We start from the raw sequence: 22115 nt of genomic DNA, 5'->3' as shown, positions 1-22115 counted from the left end.
TGATATCAGTTTTTCCCATTAGACTCTTAGCTCCATGAGGGCAGACTGTGTTTTGCTCATCACTCTATCCCTAGCACCAACAAAATTTGCCTTGCCTATGATGGATGTTAAATATTTGTTGAATGAATAAATAATTATGAAGGGTTCAAGCTGGAAAATAAGTTTTTATGGGTTTGTGGGGGGTTAAAATTCTCTCTCTTTCCCTCCCTCTCTAGGAACCTTGGGAAAGGATATCAGTTCTAAATTAATAACATCCAGACCAGGTTCTGTCTCTTTCTCTCTATAGTTTTACAGGAGAATGGGAATTGCTCACTAAATGGTTTTTAATAAAAATCCTCCCTCTCCCAAAAGGAAGACAGAAAAGAGAAACTTGGAACATAGTGGCAGGAGGGCACCAGAAGTGATTCAGTAACAATTATAGTGTTTGGGGTCACCAAAAGGCAATTCAGTTAAAAAACAAATATTAGAACCAAGTATGAATTTGCAGCTATTAGTAGGAATTTGTCCTTTATAATAAGCATGAAAAAAGTGGGGGGTAACAAACATAATTTACGCCAAAGAAACTTCTGGTGTTCTCCTTACTTCATTGTTTGTATAAGTAGAAGTCTCGTTCTGCCAACATGAAAGTAAGTGAGACCCAGGTTATGCCATTTCTATCTATAGAAAAAGAAACCTTATCCTGGAGGTAACAAAAGAAAGTCTGGAAACTCACCCAGATCCCAGTATCTATTCTTCAGATTGGAAAACCACAGTCTGGGCTACTTAGGTACCTTTGCCATCTGGGTCCTCATGTCCTCTAGCCTATCTGTTGCCAATATAAGTTGAAAGACTATATGTTTGTGTGTTAGGTATTTTAGTATTGATTCCTTTAATCTCCTACCACCTTAGTATGTGAGTAGTATTATCCAAGGTGACAGTGAGTAGATGGTAGAGCTAGATTATAATTACGATCTGATTCTAAGGTCAATGCTTCGCCAGAAGGGCCACCTTGAAATCTGACACGTTTGAGATTAGTTAAAACTAGACTAGCGATTTTTTTTTTTAAGACAGAGTTTCACTGTGTCACCCAGGCAGGAGTGCTGTGGTGCCATCTCAGCTCACTGCAACTTCCACCTCCTGGGTTCAGGAGATTCTCCTGCCTCAGCCTTCGGAGTAGCTGGGACTACAGGCGTGAGCCACCACACTGGGCTAATTTTTGTATTTTTAGTAGAGATGGGGTTTCACCATGTTGGCCAGCCTGGTCTTGAACTCCTGACCTCAAGTGATCTGCCCGTCTTGTTTTCCCAAAGTGTTGGGATTACAAGGATGAGCCATCGCACCTGGCCCACACTAGCAATTTCTCAAAGCGTAGTCTGCAGACTCCTGCATCAGAATCACAGGCAGTGTGTATTAAAAACTCAGATTTCCTAACAGTACCCACGACGGAAGGAATCAACAAAGAGCGGTCAGGAATCTTTATGTTTAAAAAGCACCTCCAAGTGATTCTGTTGCAGGGGATCTGTGGATGCAGATGATTTTTTTGCTTTTCATTTTTTATAGAGAAAGGGTATCCGTATGCTCCCCAGGCTGGTCTCCAACTCCTGGGCTCAAGCGATCCACCCACCCAAAGTGCTGGTATTACTGCCATGAGCGACCGCACCTGGCCCAGAATTCTGGATTGTTCTTATGCAGACTTAAGCATGAGGACTCACGCCTAGGATACAAGAATTCTTGAAAGTCAGCAGCACACAGCATCAGCAAACTTCAGCTCTGCTCAACATTCTCTAACCAAATCTGCTCCAAGAGCCGCTTAGTAGCCTACACTCGCTCAAGAGAACTGAGCACGCGCAGCATTTAATCACCATGGGCGCTGGGTGAGGCTCTCTAGGACCCCGCCCCCTCGCAACCTGCGGGGCAAGGGGGCGGGGCTCTCCAAAGTAATTCCGGCTTCTCCTGACAGCGGCCCAACGCTCCGCCCCCAGATTTCGGACCAATCAAATGGCACATTGCTAAAGCAAAGGACCAATGTACAGGGCTGTCCTTAATTCCTCCCTGCAGTTTGAAACTGTCAGGTTGCTTCCTAGGTAGCGGCTGTACGTGCTGAGGCTGTGACTGCGAGGCGGCTAGAACGCGCAGAGTGAAGAGTCGGGCTTTGGTAGCCGTTGGCGACGGTGGGTAGCAGAGCTCCGAGCAGACCTTGCGTCCCTGGCGGAAGTAGTGGAGTGAGATTTAAAGTTCTTTGGCGCGGGCTTCCTCCCCTGGGGCTCTTTCTCAGACACGGGTGATTCTGCCGTTGTGCCGGAAGGTCCCAAAGGTTCCGCTCCGAAACGTCTGGGAAGAGGGCAGGAGTGAGGGATGCTGACCAGTTACTGTCACCAGAGGCTCTGGTCACTTAAACGTGGGAAAAGAATAACCATGTATAAAGTTCTGTGTGCTTAAGTAAGATTTTTGTTAAAACAGGCTGGGTCGGAAAATGATGAAAGAAAACTTAATAGCATTTGCTTACTGCAACGGCTTTTACCCTCTGCTTCCAGTCCCTGCCTTGGGAGGGGCTGGCGCGCCCCCCTCCTTACGTGCAGCTAGGCCTGGTGAAGGGCACAGGGGACGTCACCCTGCTGCTAGTTTGCATGTTAATTCACTCTTCCTTTGCCTCTTGGGGGTTCCATTTGAATTCCCATACCCCTGTTTTCCTGTCAGCCATGTAATTACCAAAATGTTATTTTATGTCTCTGGCAACAGAAAAGCACACAAAAGTTTTGATCTTGTTTTCTGATACCTTGGGTTAGAGACAACTGAAAATGTAGTGAACTAATGCCACCCGTTAAAGCAGTTTTCATTTTTCTCCTTTGTTTCTGAACCTAGAAACAGTAAGGAAAATGCTACTGTTCTAGGGTTTCAAATAACGCATACCTTGTTGGCATAAAGCAGGGCAGATGGAAGAGATGGAAGATAGCATATTTTCAAAAGTGCCGTGGGTTTTTTTGTGTCTGCAGTGTCCATATTAATAAACAATTTTTGAGGTCTGACCATACTTGCCAGCTCATTTTTAAAATAATCAGCACCACCCCACTCCCCACTACTGTTTCCTGCCTGGTCTCAAATCCTGAAGGAAGAAGTGAATAAAAATATAAATGGACCAAGTTATCACAGTGGTAGATTTGAAGTCAGTGAAGCAACCATTCCTTGCTGCAGATACATGTGCTTATTTTATCCTCCCTAATTGGCTTAACTAAAGACAGTCACGCTGAGATTTAGTTTACTTAGCATGTGTATGCACAGTGATACTCACTGGAAAAAGTTGAAATTTATTTTGCATAATCTAGTTCCAGCCTGTGTTTCCATTCTAATTTTGCACTTTTCCCTGTGTCTTCCTTTTCTGTTTCAATTTCCTCATCTCTCATTTATTTATTTTTTTTTATTATATTGTTAAGTTCTGGGATGCATGTGCAGAATGTGCAGGTTTGTTACATAGGTATACACGTGCCATGGTGGTTTACTGCACCCATTAACCCGTCATCTAAATTAGGTATTTCTTCTAGTGCTATCCCTCCCCTAGCCCCTAGCCCCGCAACAACGGACCCCGGTGTGTGATGTTCCCCTCCCTGTGTCCATGTGTTCTCATTGTTCAGCTCCCACTTGTGAGTGAGAACATGTGGTCTTTGGTTTTCTGTTCCTGTGTTAGTTTACTGAGAATGATGGTTTCTAGCTTCATCCATGTCCCTGCAAAGGACATGAACTCATTCTATTTTATGGCTGCATAGTATTCCATGGTGTATATATGCCACATTTTTTTTATTCAGTCTATCACTGATGGGCATTTGGGTTGATTCCTAGTCTTTGCTGTTGTGAACAGTGTTGCAATAAACATGTGTGCATGTGTCAATATAGTAGAATGATTTATAATTTTTTGAGTATATACCCAGTAATGGAATTGCTGGGTCAAATGGCATTTCTGGTTCTAGATCCTTGAGGAATTGCCACACTGTCTTCCACAATGGTTAAACCAATTTACACTTCCACCAACAGTGTTAAAAGCATTCCTGTTTCTCCACATCCTCTCCAGCATCTGTTGTTTCCTGACTTTTTAATGATCACCATTCTAACTGGCATGAGATGGTATCTCAATGAGGTTTTGATTGTGTTTCTCTAATGACCAGTGATAATGAGCTTTGTTACATGTGTTTATTGGCCACATAAATGTCTTCTTTTGAGAAGTGTCTGTTCATATCCTTTGCCCACTTTTTGATGGGGTTGTTTTTTTCTTGTAAATTTGTTCAAGTTATTTGTAGGTTCTGGATATTAGCCCTTTGCGAGATGGATAGATTGCAAAAATTTTCTCCGATTTTGTAGGTTGCCTGTTCACTCTGATGATCATTTCTTTTGATGTGCAGAAGCTCTTTAGTTTAATTAGATCCCATTTGTCAATTTTGGCTTTTGTTGCCATTGCTTTTGTAAAGTATGAAGACAAAATTAGAGAAAAAACAATGAAAAGGAACAAAGAAAGCCTTCAAGAAATATGAGACTATGTTGAAAGACCAAACCTATGTTTGGTTGGTGTACCTGAAAGTGACAGGGAGAATGCAACCAAGCTGGAAAACACTCTTCAGGATATTATCCAGGAGAACTTCCCCAACCTAGCAAGACAGGCCAACATTCAAATTCAGGAAATATAGAGAACACTGTGAAGATACTCCTTAAGAAGAGCAACCGCAAGGTGCATAATTGTCAGATTTACCAAAGTTGAAATGAAGGAAAAAATGTTAAGGGCAGCCAGAGAGAAAGATTGGGTTACCCACAAAGGGAAGCCCATCAGACTAATAATAGATCTTTCAGCAGAAACCCTGCAAGCCAGAAGAGAGTGGGGGCCAATATTCAATATTCCTAAAAGACTTTTCAACCCGAAATTTCATATCCAGCTAAGCTTCATAAGCAAAGGAGAAATAAAATTCTTTACATACAAGCAAATGATGAGAGATTTTGTCACCACCAGGCCTGCCTCATAAGAGCTCCTGAAGGAGGCACTAAATATGGAAAGGAGAAACCAGAATCAGCCACTGCAAAAACATACCAAATTGCAAAGACTATCGACACTATGAAGAAACTGCATCAACTAATGGGCAAAATAACTAGCTAGCATCATAATGATAGGATCAAATTCACGCATAACTATATTAACCTTAAATGTAAATGGGCTGAATGCTCTAGTTCAAAGACATAGACTGTCAAATTGGATAAAGAATCAAGACCCATCGGTATGCTGTATTCAGGAGACCCATCTCGTGCAAAGACACACTTAGGCTCCAAAGAGAGGGACGGAGGAAGATTTACTAAGCACATGGAAAGCAAAAAAACAAAAACAAACAAACAAACAAAAAAAGGGATTGCAATCCTAGTCTCTGATAAAACAGACTTTCAACCAACAAAGATCAAAAAAGACAGAGAAGGCTATTACATAATGGTAAAGGGATCAATGCAACAAGAAGAGCTAACTATCCTAAATATATATGCACCCAATACAGAAGCACCCAGATTTATAAAGCAAGTTCTTAGAGACCTACAAAGAGATTTCTTATTTATTTTTCAGCCCACTGTAACTGAGACCTAAAATTGTTTTACTTTCCACTGAAATTGTTCAAGCAAATGTTTCAGCAACCTCCAAATTGCCAAATTCTATCCAATCCTCATGGTTCTTTGGCATCTAACTAACTCTGTTCTCAAAGTTGTTATGATCCTGCTCCCATAGTTCTAATGTTCTGACTTCCTTTGCTGACTGCTCTCCTTCTCTTGCCCTTTAGATGTTAGTGGTTCTGGCTTTAAACCTCTTCTCATTCACAGTAGTAGTCCTTAACTGTATTAGCGCCGTGGTCCCCTCTGAACATGTATTGAAAGCTAAAGATCTTCTTTCTAGAAAAATATACATAAGCATTTATGATAAAAATATTGCATACAAGTCAGGTGTATGGGCGTGATATGGTTAGTTTTGTATTCCCACCCAAATCTCATCTTGAATTGTAATCCCCACGTGTAGAGGGAGGGAAGTGATTGGATTATAAGGGTGATCCTCTTGCCTGCCATGAGTCCTCCCCAGAGATGCAGAACGTGAGTCAATTAAAACTCTTTTCTTTATAAATTATCCGGTTTGGGGCAGTTCTTTATAGCAGTGTGAGAACATACTAATACAGGACCTCAGGCTAAAAACTTTTTCTCACACTTCTTTTTGTACGTGATCTCATCCATTCCCTTTTTTCAGCAGTTCCTATTATGCTGATGATTCCTCAACCTGGATCTCTAACTTATACCTCCAATGCAGGGCTCCCACAATGCTTAACTCCAGGAAACACCATTCACAGTGTAACCATTGTGAATGGCAGTCCTTGGAGTGGGGTACTGTAAAGCCAGTGTGACCACAGACTGCATACCTGCAGCTTTACCCTGGTGCCTCAGAGGCAACCTCACATCCAACTCATCTGATATGGAACTCATTGTCCTTCCTCCCAACCTGCTCATCTTCCTACCTTCCTTGCCTTGGTGAGTGGCACTATCCATCTAGTTACCCAAACAAGAGATCTAGAAGCCATCAACAGTTCTTTTTAACCCCTTGATCAATCATTGATCATTTTCTCTTACCATAGCACAGTTGTCTTGTAGTCATACCCTCCATCCCCTTCCCATTGATCTTCCTAGACTTAGGTCATTTGTTTCCTTAATTACTATCAAAGAGAACATTTATCTCTTGGACTATTACAGTCAGCTCTCAATTGATCTCTCTCTCTCTTTTTTTTTTTTTTTTTTTTTTTTAATACAGAGTCTAGCTCTGTCGCCCAGGCTGGAGTGCAGTGGTATGATCTTGGCTCACTGCAACCTCTGCCCACAGAGTTCAAGCAATTCTCCTGCCTCAGCCTCCTGAGTAGCTGGGATTACAGGTGCCTGCCACCACACCTGGCTAATTTTTTTGTATTTTTAGTAGAGACGGAGTTTTGCCTTGTTGGCCAGGCTGGTCTCAAACTCCTGACCTCAGGCGAGCCACCCGCCTCAGCCTCCCAAAGTGCTAAGATTACAGGTGCGAGCAACTGCACTCAGCCTGATCTCTCTTTCTTCATATCCAAATTAATCCTCAATGCTGCTGGAATGATCTTTCTTATCATGTAACTTTTTAAAAATATTTTAATAACTTGTGTAGAATAAACACCCAGATTTTTGATATGACAAATCTTGACCTTCCATCTGGCTGCTCTTTACTTTTTGTTTCATCTTTAGCCAATCTTTGCTTTGCACCCATTGTTTTAGCCTTACCAAACTGCTTGCTACTCCTGACATACGTGTCCATAACTCTGTCTTTGCTTACATTACTCTACTGCCTAGAATATCTTCACCTCTGTTTATACCTTTTATCCATCTTTCAGGATGAGACCTGCTTATCTTTTAGATCTCAACACCTGGGTCATCGTCTCTAAAAGCTTTCTCTTCCTCCTTTCCTGCTTATTTACAGTCATGCAATCCTACCCCATGAAAAATAGCTACTCCTACCTCTCTACTCTGTACCTCTGTTATTTTAGGGCCTATCAGCAGTTTAGTCATCAGTTGGTCACTTATATAATGTGCAGGTCTGGCCCTCTCTACAGATTGTAAACTCCTTAAGAATAAGGACTTATTTTACATTCCTAACCAATGTCTTACGTATTACATATTCAGATAGTTCAAATAGTCACTGTTTGTTTTTTAAATTATTTGGTTACTTGTTACTAAAAGTACTTTTAATAATATTTTGCTTAGGGCTGTCAACAGATTCTCTATGCTTGTGTTTGATTCTGTTCTGTATAAGCTGACTTTTCTTAAAATAATATTTCTAAAAGGTAAGTTTCCCTAAATGGAAATTTGCACAAATTGTTTGTTCTCTCTTGATTCAGTATCTTACAGGAAAGTACACGACAGCCAGGTTGTCACACATTGCTTAAGGACAGTGATCACCATCTATTATCCTCAACAGGCCCCACTGGGGATTTTCCCTCTATTTTTCTTTAACCTTTCATGTATTTGTCTCATCTCCCTGACTACATTATAAACTCACCAATATTGGAATTGGGTCTTTATTTTTTTTTTTTTCACAGTGATTTTTGCCTATAGACACTCAATATGTTGAATGAATGATTTTATCACATGAAGATTGTTTGCAGATTTGGATACTGTTGCACTTATATATATCTAGAAAGCATTTTATCTTAGTTTAAATGTCAAGGAAAAAAGCTAACGTTAGCTTCTTTTGTTTTAGAATATTTGTGCAGAATGTCATCAGATGAGGAGAAATACTCACTTCCAGTTGTACAAAATGACTCCCATCAAGGCAGTGTTGTCTCTTCGGATCTTCAGGTGGGAAAAAATTTCTAAATTTGTCATGACTTTTTTTATTTTAAACAAATGAATATAAGGGAAAACTAGGAATTTTTATTTATTTTTTTATTCCATTTATAAAGGAGTTTTTCAATTTGTAATAATATCAAACTTTAGGAATTACTGTACCAATATTAGGAGTTACTTTACATTGTTTTAAATTGTCAGAAAATATTGATGAACTCTTCAAACACTCTGTACAAAGGCTTTGACCAACACAGTTAAGAGGTGAAGCTGAAATGTTCAAGAAACATTTTTTTCTTTAAATTTTTTTCATTTTAGCTACCTCTCATGAATGCTACTTTCACTTCTAATGCAAATTAATACAGTATCAAACCATCCAGTTCTAGAGCTCAGGATTCCCTTGTGTTCTACTTGCTGAGGTCTAGTCTCTGTTGCCACAACATTCAGTACAATCTGCTGCCCAGGACCTGGATGTTGACAGATAAAATGAAATGGGTCAGTTGACTATAGAAGGTATGGTATTTACATGGAGTGTTTTAAATTTCTCTTATTTCTAAATATTTCATCATCAAAAATATGGATTTAGATTTCTGGAGTAGATTTTAAATAAGAAAATAATGACATGGTATATCTTAAGTTTTATAGTTATATTACTCAAGGGGAAAGGCTATTTATGCCTAAGCATAGGAAATTCTTACTGATTCTGTATAACATGAGAAAAGCTTTAGGAAAATATTTTATGAATCAAATTTGTCCCTTTAATTGAAATTATGGATCTTGAAATGGGAAAGGTATTGGGAGATATCTGAATATTTACTAGGATAAAAGTAGTCTGGAGTTGTGACATAGCTGTTGCACCCTAGCCTTTACTTTTGATGGTACCTCTCCCATGTAGTCCTCTCTTCAGGTGCCAGTACTCCCTCCACCCTTCATAGCTGTCTGATTAAAACTTCAAGATAGAACTGATTAACTCATTTATACTAAAATGTAAACACCTTGTGAGCACTCAGATTGTCATTTTGTCAAGAGACAAAGCTTTAAATCAAAAGAATAAATCTCTAAAGTGGAATTTTAGAGAGATGGAAGAAGAACCTGCCAGAAGTCATTTTGTGTTATTGATTACCCACTTATAACGTAAGCCCAACTGAGAGTCTATTAGTAACCCTCAACTTATGATCCTGCTTGTTCTTAGACTGAAGTTGAAAGCCTCTCCATATTCCCTGTAGATACAGTGTCATTACTTTGGGTTTCACTACTGAAAACATTTCAAAATATAAATACAAAAAATAATCTTAAAAATAACATAAAATATATATTTTTACATATGTAGTAAATATGTAAATCCAAATATTTAATACAAAAGCCCCTCATAAATCAATATTCCTCTTAAGGGACATTTTGTTGTGCAAATGCTTCACAAACCAGAAGGTGGTAAATGCTGAGGGATGGGCAGCATCCATAGTGCTTACACACCAAAGATTTCCTCGAACCGCAGCTCCTGTCAGCCAAGTTGCCCTGACTGTAATGGTTGAGGCATGGGTGGAGCAGTATTTCAGGGTCTTATCAGTTCAGCTCTTGGGGGTTGGGAGAGGGGGACAAAATTACAAGTTTTGAATGTTACTCCAGAATTCTTTATCTTAACACAGGTTATGTTTGGCAATTAAGAAAAGCAGTGTTATTTATTTTGATTCTTAATTTTAAATTCTTATTTTTAAATAACTCATTTGGCCTGTATCTACATATATGAAACTCTAAAACAGTCATTTAAGTGACTGATTTTTTAAAAATGCTTTTCTTGAAGTAAGTTGAAATATATGATCATGGAATACTGTTGACATATACTTATTTATTTCCCCTTTAAGCCTAGCAATTGTGGTAAAATACATGAAAAATGTTAACATGTGTGAAATATATGATTTGAAATATACATTTGTGTCTTTTTTTTCCTTCTCTTATCCAGAGCAGAAGTTAGCCTAGGGAAGCCATAAGTGAAAGCCACTGACTTCCACTTCTCCCTCCGTTCCTACAGGCCTGAGGTGGTGATAGGCTAACTCTGAGCAGAGCTGACTTGGCTAAATCTAGTTGGAACTGCCACCACAGTGGGGACACACTATTAAAAGTTTATGAACCTCACAATATAAGATCACCATCATATTAATCTGCTCAGGCTACTGTAACAAAATACCATAAATTCATAGACTTAAACAGCAGACATTTATTTTCTCACAGTTCTGGAGGATAGAAGTCCCACATCACAGTCCAGTAGGGTCGGTTTCTTTTGAGGGCTCTCTTCGTGGATTGCAGACAGCTGCCTTCTTGCTGTGTGTCTTCACATGGCCTTTCCTCAGTACAGGATGTATAGGTGGGAGGAGAGAGCACAAGCTTCCTGGTGTCTCTTCTGATGAGTACATTAATTCTATCAGGTCAGGGCCCCAGGCAATGACCTTATTTAACCTTAACTACTTTCTTAGAGGCCTCATCTCCTAATACAGCCACACTGGATATTAGGGCTTCAGCATATAAATTTTGGAGGGACACTAACATTCAGAGTCCAAAACTCCATAACAGCCACACTTTTATATATTCTTAGCCAAAATCAAAAGTTTACTTTGGCTGTTTGGGATGTATAATAGTGCTTTAACAGAAACCAAGTAAGGGTGGCTTAAGTGAGTGCCTTACGGTTTGATTCTCTCTCGTAAATTCTGAGCTGATACATAGTCCTGAGGTCATCTGAGGATCCAGTCCCTTCTCTCTTGTTGCTGTGCCATGAGCTGTTGACAGTGTTTGCATTGTCAGGTGCTGGTGCACTGACAGTGCACCACCTCTAGCCCATGGGAAGAGGGGACTAGAAGGAAGTAGCTTCCTTTATAAGGACTTCACCTAAAGTGGTACACATCATTTCTATTTGAATCCCATAGACGAGTCTCTTGGCCACACCTAGCTGCAGAGGAGGCTGGGAAATGTAGCTGGGTGGCCATTTGCCCAAATCAAACCCTGGGACTTTATTAACTTAAAGAAATAAAAAAGAAATGGATGCTGCTGGATTCGTTACAGTCTCTATGCACCTGAAATTTTATGTATTAGTGTATTAGGACCAACTCACACATTCAGGTTTATAGGAACTAGTAAATGTTTTGTGTATGGCCCCAATTTGTCAAACTCTTTGGGAATTTCCTTTTAATAACTGGAAAACCAATATGCTTTGGGGAGTGTATTTTTTTTAACTTAAGAATATTTAAATCTATTTAAATAGTCATAGTGACTTTTGTCAATGTAAAAGCTAAGTGTTGGTGCTCGCTTTGGCGGCACATATACTGAAATTAGAACTACACAGAGATTAGTGTGGCCCCTGTGCAAGGAGGACACACAAATTCATGAAGTGTTCCATAATTTTTTAAGAATTTTTTTAAGTTTTATAAATAAATAAACATTGTATTGTGATATCCTAAATGATTTGTTTCCTAATAAGACCCTTCTGCCTTAGTGAAAACCATTATGTGAAATACTGATTTTTATTTGCTACTAGAAAATATAAGTTAAAAACAGATATTTATTCTCATGAAAGTGACATCACTAACAATATGAAGGAAATTCCAGTTGAATTTTCTGTCTTTCTTTCTTTTTTTTTTTGAAATGGAGTCTCGCTCTGTCGCCCAGGCTGGAGTGCAGTGGCGCAGTCTCAGTTCACTGCAACTTCCGCCCCCCAGGTTCTTCCAATTCTCCTGCCTCAGCCTCCCAAGTAGCTGGGACTACAGGCACATGCCACCACACCCAGCTAATTTTTTTGTATTTTAGTAGAGATGGGCTTTCACCGTGTTGCCCAGGCTGGTCTTGAACTCCTGAGCTCTGGCAATCTGCCCACCTTGGCCTCCCAAAGTGCTGGGATTACAGGCATGAGCCACCTGGCCCAGCCTCTGGTTAAATTTTCTAAATACTTTTCTCTTTGGATTATCTCTCTCTTCCTCTTCTGTCATTAGCCTTAAAATATATAAATATCAGTATTTGCTATACCTAATGTTTACTGTGTAAGTATCTATGTTAAATTTGTAAATCAGGCCGGGCACGGTGGCTCACACCTGTAATCCCAGCACTTTGGGAGGCCAAGGTGGGCAGGTCAAGAGGTCAGGAGTTCGAGACCAGCCTGACCAACATGGTGAAACCCTGTCTCTACTTAAAATACAAAAATTAGCCGGGCATGGTGGCGTGTACCTATAATCCCAGCTACTCAAGGGGCTGAAGCAGGAGAATTGCTTGAACATAGGAGGCAGAGCTTGCAGTGAGCTGAGATCGTGCCACTGCACTCCAACCTGGGAAACAGAGCAAGACTCAGTCTCAAAAAAAAAAAGTAAATTAAGGTTGAAGCACAAACCAGGTGACTCTTGTACATGTAATTGCCATAAAAGCTAGCAGTTTTCAAATATGTAAAAGCATAAACCTCTTTTTAAACAATTTTACTTAAAATTCCAATATAAAAAGCAGATAAAAACAGAACTACAATTGTATAGATTTATTTTGTAAATTAATTCAAATATGTGACATTTGCTGCTTATAGCATCAGTTAATAAAAACAATTAAGCTGTCTTGATAAATGTTCATTTGAAATTGGGGGGTAATAGAAGGCCATTGCAGTTTTATAAGCTTAAGTATCCAATTTGCTTCTATATTTTGTTTGGGTTACATATTATTTTTAAAATTTTGAAAATTGTATCTTTTTAGTAGCATGTCTCACCTTCAATTAAACTGATCTGACATATAAAAAATAAGTGATAGAAAATTTTTGATTCACAGAATCTTATCACCTCTTCAGGCTTTTTTTTTGTTGTTTCCCCAGAGATAGGATCTTGCTCTGTCACCCAGGCTGGGGTGCAGCAGCACGATCATTGCTTACTGCAGCCTCCAATTCCTAGGCTTAAGTAGTCCTCCTGCCTCAGCCTCCTGAGTAGCTGGAACTATAGGCACACCACCACACCTAGCAATTTTTTTTAAATTTTTTTACAGAGATGAGGCCTCGCTTTGTTGCTAAGGCTTCAAGCCATCCTCCTGCCTCAGCCTCTCAAAGTGTTGAGTTTACAGGCATGAGCCACAGCACACAGCCCTCTTCAAACTGTTAATCATAAATGTAAAAATCACACAAGAAGCACTCAAAGAACTCAAGCTTGGAATAAGTGCTAAAACTTTGTAATATAATCAACATGTGACTCTATTATGGTAATTAAATTTCTTAAAAAAATTCAGTTGAATATGTTATAACATTGTAACTGTTATGCTACATTATTGATTATCGGCCTCTCTTAGGAAGAATATGAAGAACTGCTTCGTTATGCTATAGTGACTCCAAATGTTGATTCTGGTGCTTCACAGTCATCTCATCCTAAGGCAGAAGTGGTGCCAGATGTCAGAATTTCTTCAGTTCATGATATTCTTCATAGTCAAGGTTATATACATTTTTCAAGTTATGTCTTAATTTAAGATATTATTGAGTTTCTTAATGATACTGACTTAGGATTGTGAAAATGCCTGTCCAGGTCAGTGATTCTTCTCAACAATTTGTGTGTATTAATATTATCTAGGGAAGCTTCTTACACTTTAATATGTTATTCCTGACTCTTGTATGACAGCTTGATTTTTCTTTGAACTTCATTTGACTGTTACTTTTATAAAGAATAATAAAATTGAAGCAACACTATAGCAACTGCATGGCTTTTAGGTATGTCATATCTCAGTACTTGTTCCAACAGTTTTGTATCAGGATTAACTTGAAAACTAAATGCCCAAGCCTAAAATTAAAGATGGTAGCCCTGAGAGTCCCTTAAATTACAAACCAAATGCTTTATCAGCAGTGTTTATGTGGGCATGGAGGACTGTTTGGATAATTATCACAAAGGTGAGCCCATCTATGGACCATGTTAGCAACAGAACTGAAAGCTACTGCAAACCAGGATGTGTGTTGATATATGAGTGAAAGGTGGGGAAAGGAGGATGAAGCTCCTTTTACCTCCATTCCTTATTCAGGTAAAGACAGCATCCCAAACTCTAAATAAATGTTCTTTCAAAGGGCACAGAAAGCCTTCCTAAAACAGCCCTGATAAGGAGCAGCCATCACACTATAGGCATAACTCCAAGGATCCCTGTCCTTGAAGGCACATGACACAGTCTACTCAGGCCAAAGGCTCCTGGGCTTCTGCAAAGTCATAGCCCTAGTGTCTGTTGTCTCACTCTTTGTAGACTGGATTTTTCACTGCTCCTCGGTCTTTGGCCTATTGCAGTGGAACAACAAATGGGACCACAGGACAAAAGCCATAAAAATATAGGCCAGGCAGTGGCTCATGCTTGTAATGCCAGCACTTTGAGAGGCTGAGGCAGGAGGATTGCTTGAGCCCGGAAGTTTGAGACAAGCTTGGGCAATATAACAAGACTCCACCTCTATAAAAAAATTAGCCAGGCATAGCAGCCTATAGTCTCAGCATCTTGAGAGGCTGGGGTGGGAGAATTGCCTGAGCTCAGGAGTTCAAGGCTGCAGTGTGCCATGATTATGCCACTATACTTCAGCATGGGCGACAGAGCAAGACTCTGTTTAAAAAAAAAACAAAAAACTCTCATGATACTGTAATCGAAAATAAAAGTATTTATTCCAACGCTACGCAAATTGTAGTGATCTTCAAGAGATATGAACCTTGAATCTAATTCATTCTACATCAGTGATCTTGAGTTTGATTACATCCCTCAACATGTAATTCCTGCTGAGCAAACTTAAAGCACTGTGTACTCTTCTATAAATTTAAATAGGGAAATCAGCATTGTAACCCTGTATCTAAGGGGGTTACCAAAAGCTTGTTTCCTTTCCCACTACCAACAGTACTACTGTACTGTTGTTCCCAGTGACACAGCACGGGGGCCTTCCTTGCTCCAAATCTTCAGCAGTTCAAGGTAATCACCTGGGATTTAAGACCGCTATGTAAGATACTATTCATTTATTTATTCTCTGACATTTCCAAAAAGGATTTGAGATTAAAACATACAATATATAGTAAGTTTAGATATTCTTTAGTCATTTTGATTCACAGGTAGACTTTGTTAAACTTTGCTACGTAAATTCATCATCACACTTTCTCTTTATTCTTGGTATCTCAGTTGCTTGGTATAAAGCATGTTATGTGGAAACTGGCAAAGTATATACAAGCCTGTAACAGCCATTCTTGAGAGGTTTTTCCCGGTTTCCTTTTTGCCATCTGTTGACTACAGGTTCCTGAAGTGGAAGCAAGAAAGCCCTTGTTTGGGAGAGCCAGTGCCACTTTAGTTTGATTGCACCTAGTGAAAAGGAGCAGGCCGCTGGAAATACTCAGTGTCGTGAAAGAGTAGATCCTTTTCTAAGTTCTAATGTCATTCACCCACTTATTCTCTTAGTGTGAATTGAGTACTATAGTAGACTACATTATCTCTCATCTATATTTGGTGCATAAGATGGAGCTTATCAGTGATATAGTAAGTCTTTTTCTAGTCTCAGATTTTTATCTCTTCTTGTTCTTTGTTTTAGTGGTCCTATATCCACAGCATGTTGTACTTTATTTGTTCTAAAATCTTAGGTATTGCCACCTTCTTAAATTATATATGATTAGACCTCTTATTTAAGAGTGGTTCAGTTTAATTTTAAAAAGCTTTCCTTTTGGCAGGAAGTAACTCTGAAGTAAGAGAACCTGCAATGGAAGTTGGAAAAGGATGTGATTTTAATATTTCAAGTCATTCAAAAACAGATGGTATGACTTTTCCTTAGCTTATTTGTATTAATATACAATATTTTGTGGTTTAATGAATATTTTCTATGCAGTAAGAGAAATAATTTCAACATATTACTTATTGGCAGGATTTTAAAATGCTGTTGTTGCTAATTTAAATGGTAATATTTTAAATAATTTTATAAGATCCGACAATAGTACAATTAAGACAGGTTAATGCATTATAGTGTGTAGTATCCTTTCTTAAAATTGCTAAGTTAGAGGACAAATCTAACTTTTAAAAGATTTAATAGGATATTAGATGGTCTGGCCAATTCAAGTTTTTATGTAAACCAATGCACTGTTGCCCGATTTTCAGGCATTTGCGTACCAATGTAAGGATTTTCATCCTATCTTTATGCCACCTGTTCTATCATTTAGTGTTTTTCTTTAAAAGTCTGCTTTGTCTTTGTTGAAAAGAAAGATTAACAAGCCTTAAGGAGGTTTGTGGAGGGGGTTGTTTTTTGTTTTTGTTATTTTGTTTTGTTTTTGAGACAGAATCTTACTCTGTCACCCAGGCTAGAGTGGAGGGTTCCCTGCAGCCTCAACCTCCTGGACTCAGGTGATCTTCCTGACTCAGTACCCCCTCCCCCAGTAACTGGGACTACAGGCACATGCCACCACACCCAGCTAATTTTTAAATTTTCTGTAGAGATGGGATCTCACTATGTTGCCCAGGCTGGTCTCAAACTCCTAGGCTCAAGTGATCCACCTTCGTTGGCCTCTCAAAGTGCTGGGATTACAGGCATGAGCCACCATGCCTGGCCTTAAAGAGCTTTTAAAGGCATACTAGAACTGGACTGAGACTTTTTTCTTTACTAGTCAGAATAATTAAAATAATAAAAATGTAATATTGTTTAATATTTTTCCATTTAATGTTATTTAATGTGGTAACCATTTTTGCCACCACTTAAGTAATGCCTGTATCCCTTAGTTTCCTCACTTATAAGTAGAAGTCTTAGGCAGCATAATCTCTGACAACCTTTCCAAGTTTTGAAGTTACATGGTTGAATTTCTTAAAAGGTGAGTGTTGAGTTTTTTTTTAATTGAAAAGCATTTTCCGTCTATTGAATCTATTACTTTTTTTGTGCGTACAGATGTAGTTGGCAAAATTGAGTAAAAGAGAATATTCATGTACTTTGTCATTCCACCTGTTCTTTGGGTTTCTTAACCATCCTCAGAACATGTAGTCCTAGTGTGACTACCCCAAACCTTGTGTTATGTTTTTTATACACAACACAAATATTAAGGAATTATTTTCCCTTTTGCAGAGAAGTCTTTACATAAGCAGAAATATGTTTGCAAAAAAAATTAAAATCTTAAAAATTTTAAAAAACAATTCTTGAAAGATTTACTTTTAAGTAACAGGTTATAGACTCATCTTTCATTCAGTAAGAAGAAAGCTCTTGCATCTTTGTTATTAGGATGTTCATAGCAAATGTGAGGTATGTTACAAATGATGACAGTCTGTAATTCCAGCATAAATGTGTGAGAAAATAGTAACATTTTTTTTAATGCTTTTTTTTTTTTTTTTTTGAGACAGAGTCTCACTCTGTCACCCAGGCTGGAGTGCAGTGGCGTGATCTCAGCTTACTGAAACCTCTAGCTCGAACAGAAGAATTGTTCAAGCAATTCTTTTGCCTCAGCCTCCAGAGTAGTTGGTACTACAGGCATGAGCCACCAAACCCAGCTAATTTTTTGTATTTTTAGTAGAGATGGGGTTTCACCATGTTGGCCAGACTGGTCCCAAACTCCTGACCTTGTGATTCGCCCACCTCAGCCTCCCAAAGTGCTGGGATTGCAGGTGTAAGCCGCTGCACCCAGCCTTTCAGTGCTTTTTTTAGAAATAGATTCCAGTCCTCTTTAGGGCCCTGACTCTCCCCCACCTCCCTGTATATGGCCAGGGGATTAGAGTTATATATTTGTACATACATATAGAGATGTGTATATTTCTCACGTATATATCGAAGCCTAACAGAGTACTTATAACAGAGTATCTGAAAAACTAAATTATGAGTCTTTTTCTACTTATATTGTTGAATTTTAATAGTATTAAAATCAATCACAGTGATGAACTTATAGAGTAATATTGACCTATATACAACCACACTGACCTTGGCCAATTACTTAACTGTTTCTGAACCTCAGTTTCTCATCAGTAAAATGGAGATAATAATACCTATTTTTTGGGGGTAGCATGTATTATGAGAATTAATCTTTATAATGTTTTTATTACAGAAACAGCACTTCATTAATGGTGGTATGATACAGATGATGATAGTTTCAGCTCCGGCTGGACCTGAATATATGAAGGGTCCGTATTTGGGCTAGAGGTCATTTGCTGGAGGAGAAGGAATTGGGAATATAGGAGATAGCTCATGCCAGTCCATGCTAAATCAGTGGCAATACTGAAATTAAAAATAGATTAAGGTACACCTGAAAGGTAGTTTCTCTACATTTTTCTCAGCCTCCATAGGTAGCAGACGTCTTTTAGCCTTCCAGTATGGTTCCTTACCAACTTGAGTTATTTTCAATTTGGCTTGATGACTACAACTTCTTTTATTCTAGAGTCATCACCAGTGTTATCACCAAGGAAGCCTTCTCACCCAGTCATGGATTTTTTCAGTTCACATCTTTTAGCTGACTCTTCCTCACCAGCAACAAATTCTAGTCATACAGATGTCCATGAAATAGTTGTGAGCGATTTTCTTGTTTCTGATGAAAACCTTCAGAAGATGGAAAATATACTTGATCTTTGGAGTTCAGATCTTAAGGTACTGCAGTTGTTCAATTACAGTTGTTTAATATGTAATGTAATAGTTTTACTCTCGTTTATACTGTTGATTTTTTTTTTGAATTAAACTTTTTTTTATCTTTTGTTTCCTGAGATCAGTTCAGTGTCTTAAGTCTTGCTTCTCAATCTTTAATTTATGAACCATAAGGGAGTCTGTTAAACTATAGCTTCATACACAGTAGGTCTTCAGCAGGGCCGAAGATTATGCTTTTCTTTTTTTTTTTTTTTACTCTTGTTTGTTTTTTTATTTTACTTTAAGTTCTGGGATACATGTGCTGAACATGCAGGTTTGTTACACATAGGTATAGATGTGCCATGGTGGTTTGCTGCACCTATCAACCTGTCATCTAGGTTTTAAGCCCCACATGCATTAGGTATTCATCCTAATGCTCTCCCTCCCTTTTCCCCCGACCCTCTGACAGGCCCCAGTGTGTGATGTTCCCCTCCCTGTGTCCATGTGTTCTCATTTCCATCAGGCTGCCAGGTGATGCTACTGGTTCAGAAACTGTACTTTGAGTTGCCAGGTTTTAAGTGGTTGCTGCAACAGTTCTATGTGCTCCACTGAATTTTGAAGATGCTTTGAATGGCTCAGCCTGTGTGTAACTGAAACATACTGAGCCTTTACCATATCAGAGTTGTGAATAATGGCAATGTCTTCTTTTATGTTAAACGAAAGATCCAATTTTTGTAATGGATATTCATTTTATAGCTACTCTTACAGCAACCATGATATATAAGTGATAAATCTATAAAAGTTTATTTTTATTTTGATAGTACTGGTTTTTAAGTAAAACAAAGTATTGCAGAAATGGCAATTTTTTTTTTTTTTGCTATTAAAAAACTGGAGAAAATGACAGTTTTTCTGAAACATATAATTTGAGAAAACTAAGTTGCATATTCACATACGTAGAGAAATTATAGCCATATGAGTTCTGTGGCATTTATATTTTTCTCTCATTTGGAACCTTAAATTCTAGAAATAATTCTTCAGCATAGTTCCTTCCATTTTCCCCTTGGAACAGGTTACATACTTAGAATAGTGTAAGTCAGTTGGAGTACTTATTATACCACCAGCCATCTAAATTGTTATAGTTTAGTTAATATGTTGTTTGTTTGTTTTTTTTTAAATAACAAATGATTATTTGGTCTTTTTATTTATGCCAGTCAGTAGGGTAAAAGAACTTAGTCTATTATAACAGATAATAATCTGTGATAAGCGGCTTGGGAAAAAAGTATCAACTCCCATGGTTTCCACTATCACCTGTATCTAAATAACTTCCTGGTCAGTACGGCTTAGCCTATGCTGTAGTTCTGTGTTTCCCTTTATTCCTGATCCATCTTCATATGGACATTTAATCCTTGAATAAACAAAGGAACATAGTGAATGAGGCCTGGAATTTTTTTTAAATGACAAGAAGATTTCACACAAAATTACTTAAAATAGGGAAACATTAGCTTCTGTACTATGAATGTAAAGTGCAAAGACCTGTGACTGTTGAACTTACATATGTTTTTTATTAGAGTGTTCTGATTGTTTTATGGCTTTTGTGTTGATTGCTTGTTCTGATTTTTTTAATGTTTCTTAATTTCAGTATAGTTTTAGGAAGTTATATTAATGAATTTTGTCACAATATTTTTCAGACAAACGTCTTATCTGAACTAAGTAAATGGAGACTTAATTTTATTGACTGGCACCGAATGGAAATGAAAAAAGAGAAAGAAAAACATGCAGCACATGTAAAACAACTGTATAATCAGATCAATGACTTGAAGGAGCTGCAAAACACCTTTGAAATCTCCATTGGGAGAAAAGATGAGGTCTTCGTTTTTATATTTCTTTTTAACTGAGATTCACTAAATCTCTTGCTAAATAATAAATTCCAAGAAATGATTATTTAGCTCATACAAGATACAGTTTCTATAAGAAACTGATAGAAAAATTCATAGCCATTGGGTTTATTCTTCCTATTAAACATACTAGCATAATGTCATTTTACCCTCACCATTGACTTCAATGTTCTTGATGTTTTAAGAGTGTTTGCTTTGTAAACTATATTAAAACATCACCTTGTAACCCATAAATGTATAAAACTGTGATTTGTCAATTTAAAACAATTGTTTTAAAAAGAGCATATGCTAAATATAAATACACTAATTTTTTCTTTCTAATCTTCCTTAGATCTTTTCTTCCTTGGCTGGGTGCGGTGGCTCACACCTGTAATCCCAGCACTTTGGGAGGCCGAGGCAGGTGGATCATGAGGTCAGGAGATCGAGACCATCCTGGCCGACATGGTGAAACCCCCGTCTACTAAAAATACAAAAATTAGCCAGGTGTGGTAGTGTGTGCCTGTAGTCCCAGGTACTCAAGAGGCTGAGGCAAGAGAATTGCTTGAACATGGGAGGTGGAGGTTACAGCGAGCCAAGATTGTGCCACTGCAATCCAGCCTGGGCAACAGAGCAAGACTCCATCAAAAAAAAAAAAATCTAGATATTTTCTTTCTTAAAACTGACCTTAAGAGACCATCAGAGAACCACCATTATCTACATTTTAAACCATCCTTTTAGGGGACAATTTAAGCATCTCATACTCTTTTTTTTCTTTCTCTTTTTGAGACAGAGTCTTACTATGTTGCCCAGACTGTAGAGCAGTGGCTGTTCATAGGCATAATTATAGCTCACTGCAACCTCAAACTCCTGGGCTTAAGTGATCCTCCTGCCTTAGCCCCTTCCAGGGACTACAGGTGCATACCACCATGACTGGCTACAAGCATCTCAAATTCTATCTGTGATGAGTGTGTTTTCATTAATGAAGGCTTTCTTCATTTTATTGATAAACACAGAAAACTTTTTTTATTTCACTTTCCATTAGCTTCGTAAGAATTTGAGGGTAAGATTCAAGTCTGTGCTAATTTTTTGCCTCCTGACATAGTACCTGGAACAAAGCAGATAGGCAAAGAACTGTGCCCTGCTATATAAATGGATGTCTGGAATGGCATCCACTTACAGATAGGATGGTGGTGGTCAGCGGAGGAGGACTTGGGCAGACACTTCAGCTGCTTGTCTGCAGAAGGAGCACTTAAGTGTTTTCATGAATTAAAGATTATAATTTTTTTTAAATATATCGATTTCATATAAAATTGAACATTTTATATAATTTGATATTTTTTAAACAATGGATTTTAATGTCAGTCATTTTCTTTGTTATACTCAATATTTTG

The 22115-nt window shown here is 38.3% G+C and overlaps 1 protein-coding gene and 1 non-coding gene across 3 annotated transcripts in view; both read left to right on the top strand.

Moving 5' to 3' along the window:
• The first annotated feature begins 2033 nt into the window (after positions 1 to 2033).
• The window catches only part of POC5 (POC5 centriolar protein), a 38948-nt gene continuing 18866 nt past the window's right edge, over positions 2034 to 22115 (top strand). Inside the window, exons 1-6 of one of the 2 annotated variants that reach the window (XM_012462139.2) lie at positions 2034 to 2150; positions 8249 to 8346; positions 13627 to 13765; positions 16002 to 16085; positions 18672 to 18877; positions 20539 to 20715. In XM_012462139.2, the coding sequence (XP_012317562.1) occupies positions 8263 to 8346; positions 13627 to 13765; positions 16002 to 16085; positions 18672 to 18877; positions 20539 to 20715 (690 nt within the window). In that variant the 5' untranslated portion in view covers positions 2034 to 2150; positions 8249 to 8262. Of the gene's footprint in view, positions 2151 to 8248; positions 8347 to 13626; positions 13766 to 16001; positions 16086 to 18671; positions 18878 to 20538; positions 20716 to 22115 lie in introns of those variants that run through there. The other variant, XM_012462140.2, reaches the window with a different exon arrangement.
• Positions 11622 to 11725, top strand: LOC135274968 (U6 spliceosomal RNA). The gene has a single exon (XR_010342708.1). It is a non-coding gene; the product is annotated as a U6 spliceosomal RNA (small nuclear RNA).

This window comes from Aotus nancymaae, unplaced genomic scaffold (genome assembly GCF_030222135.1).
Source record: "Aotus nancymaae isolate 86718 unplaced genomic scaffold, 86718_ANA_hifiasm-v0.15.2.pri h1tg000014l, whole genome shotgun sequence".
Lineage (NCBI taxonomy): Eukaryota > Metazoa > Chordata > Mammalia > Primates > Aotidae > Aotus > Aotus nancymaae.
This window is presented reverse-complemented; position numbering and strand designations above follow the sequence as displayed.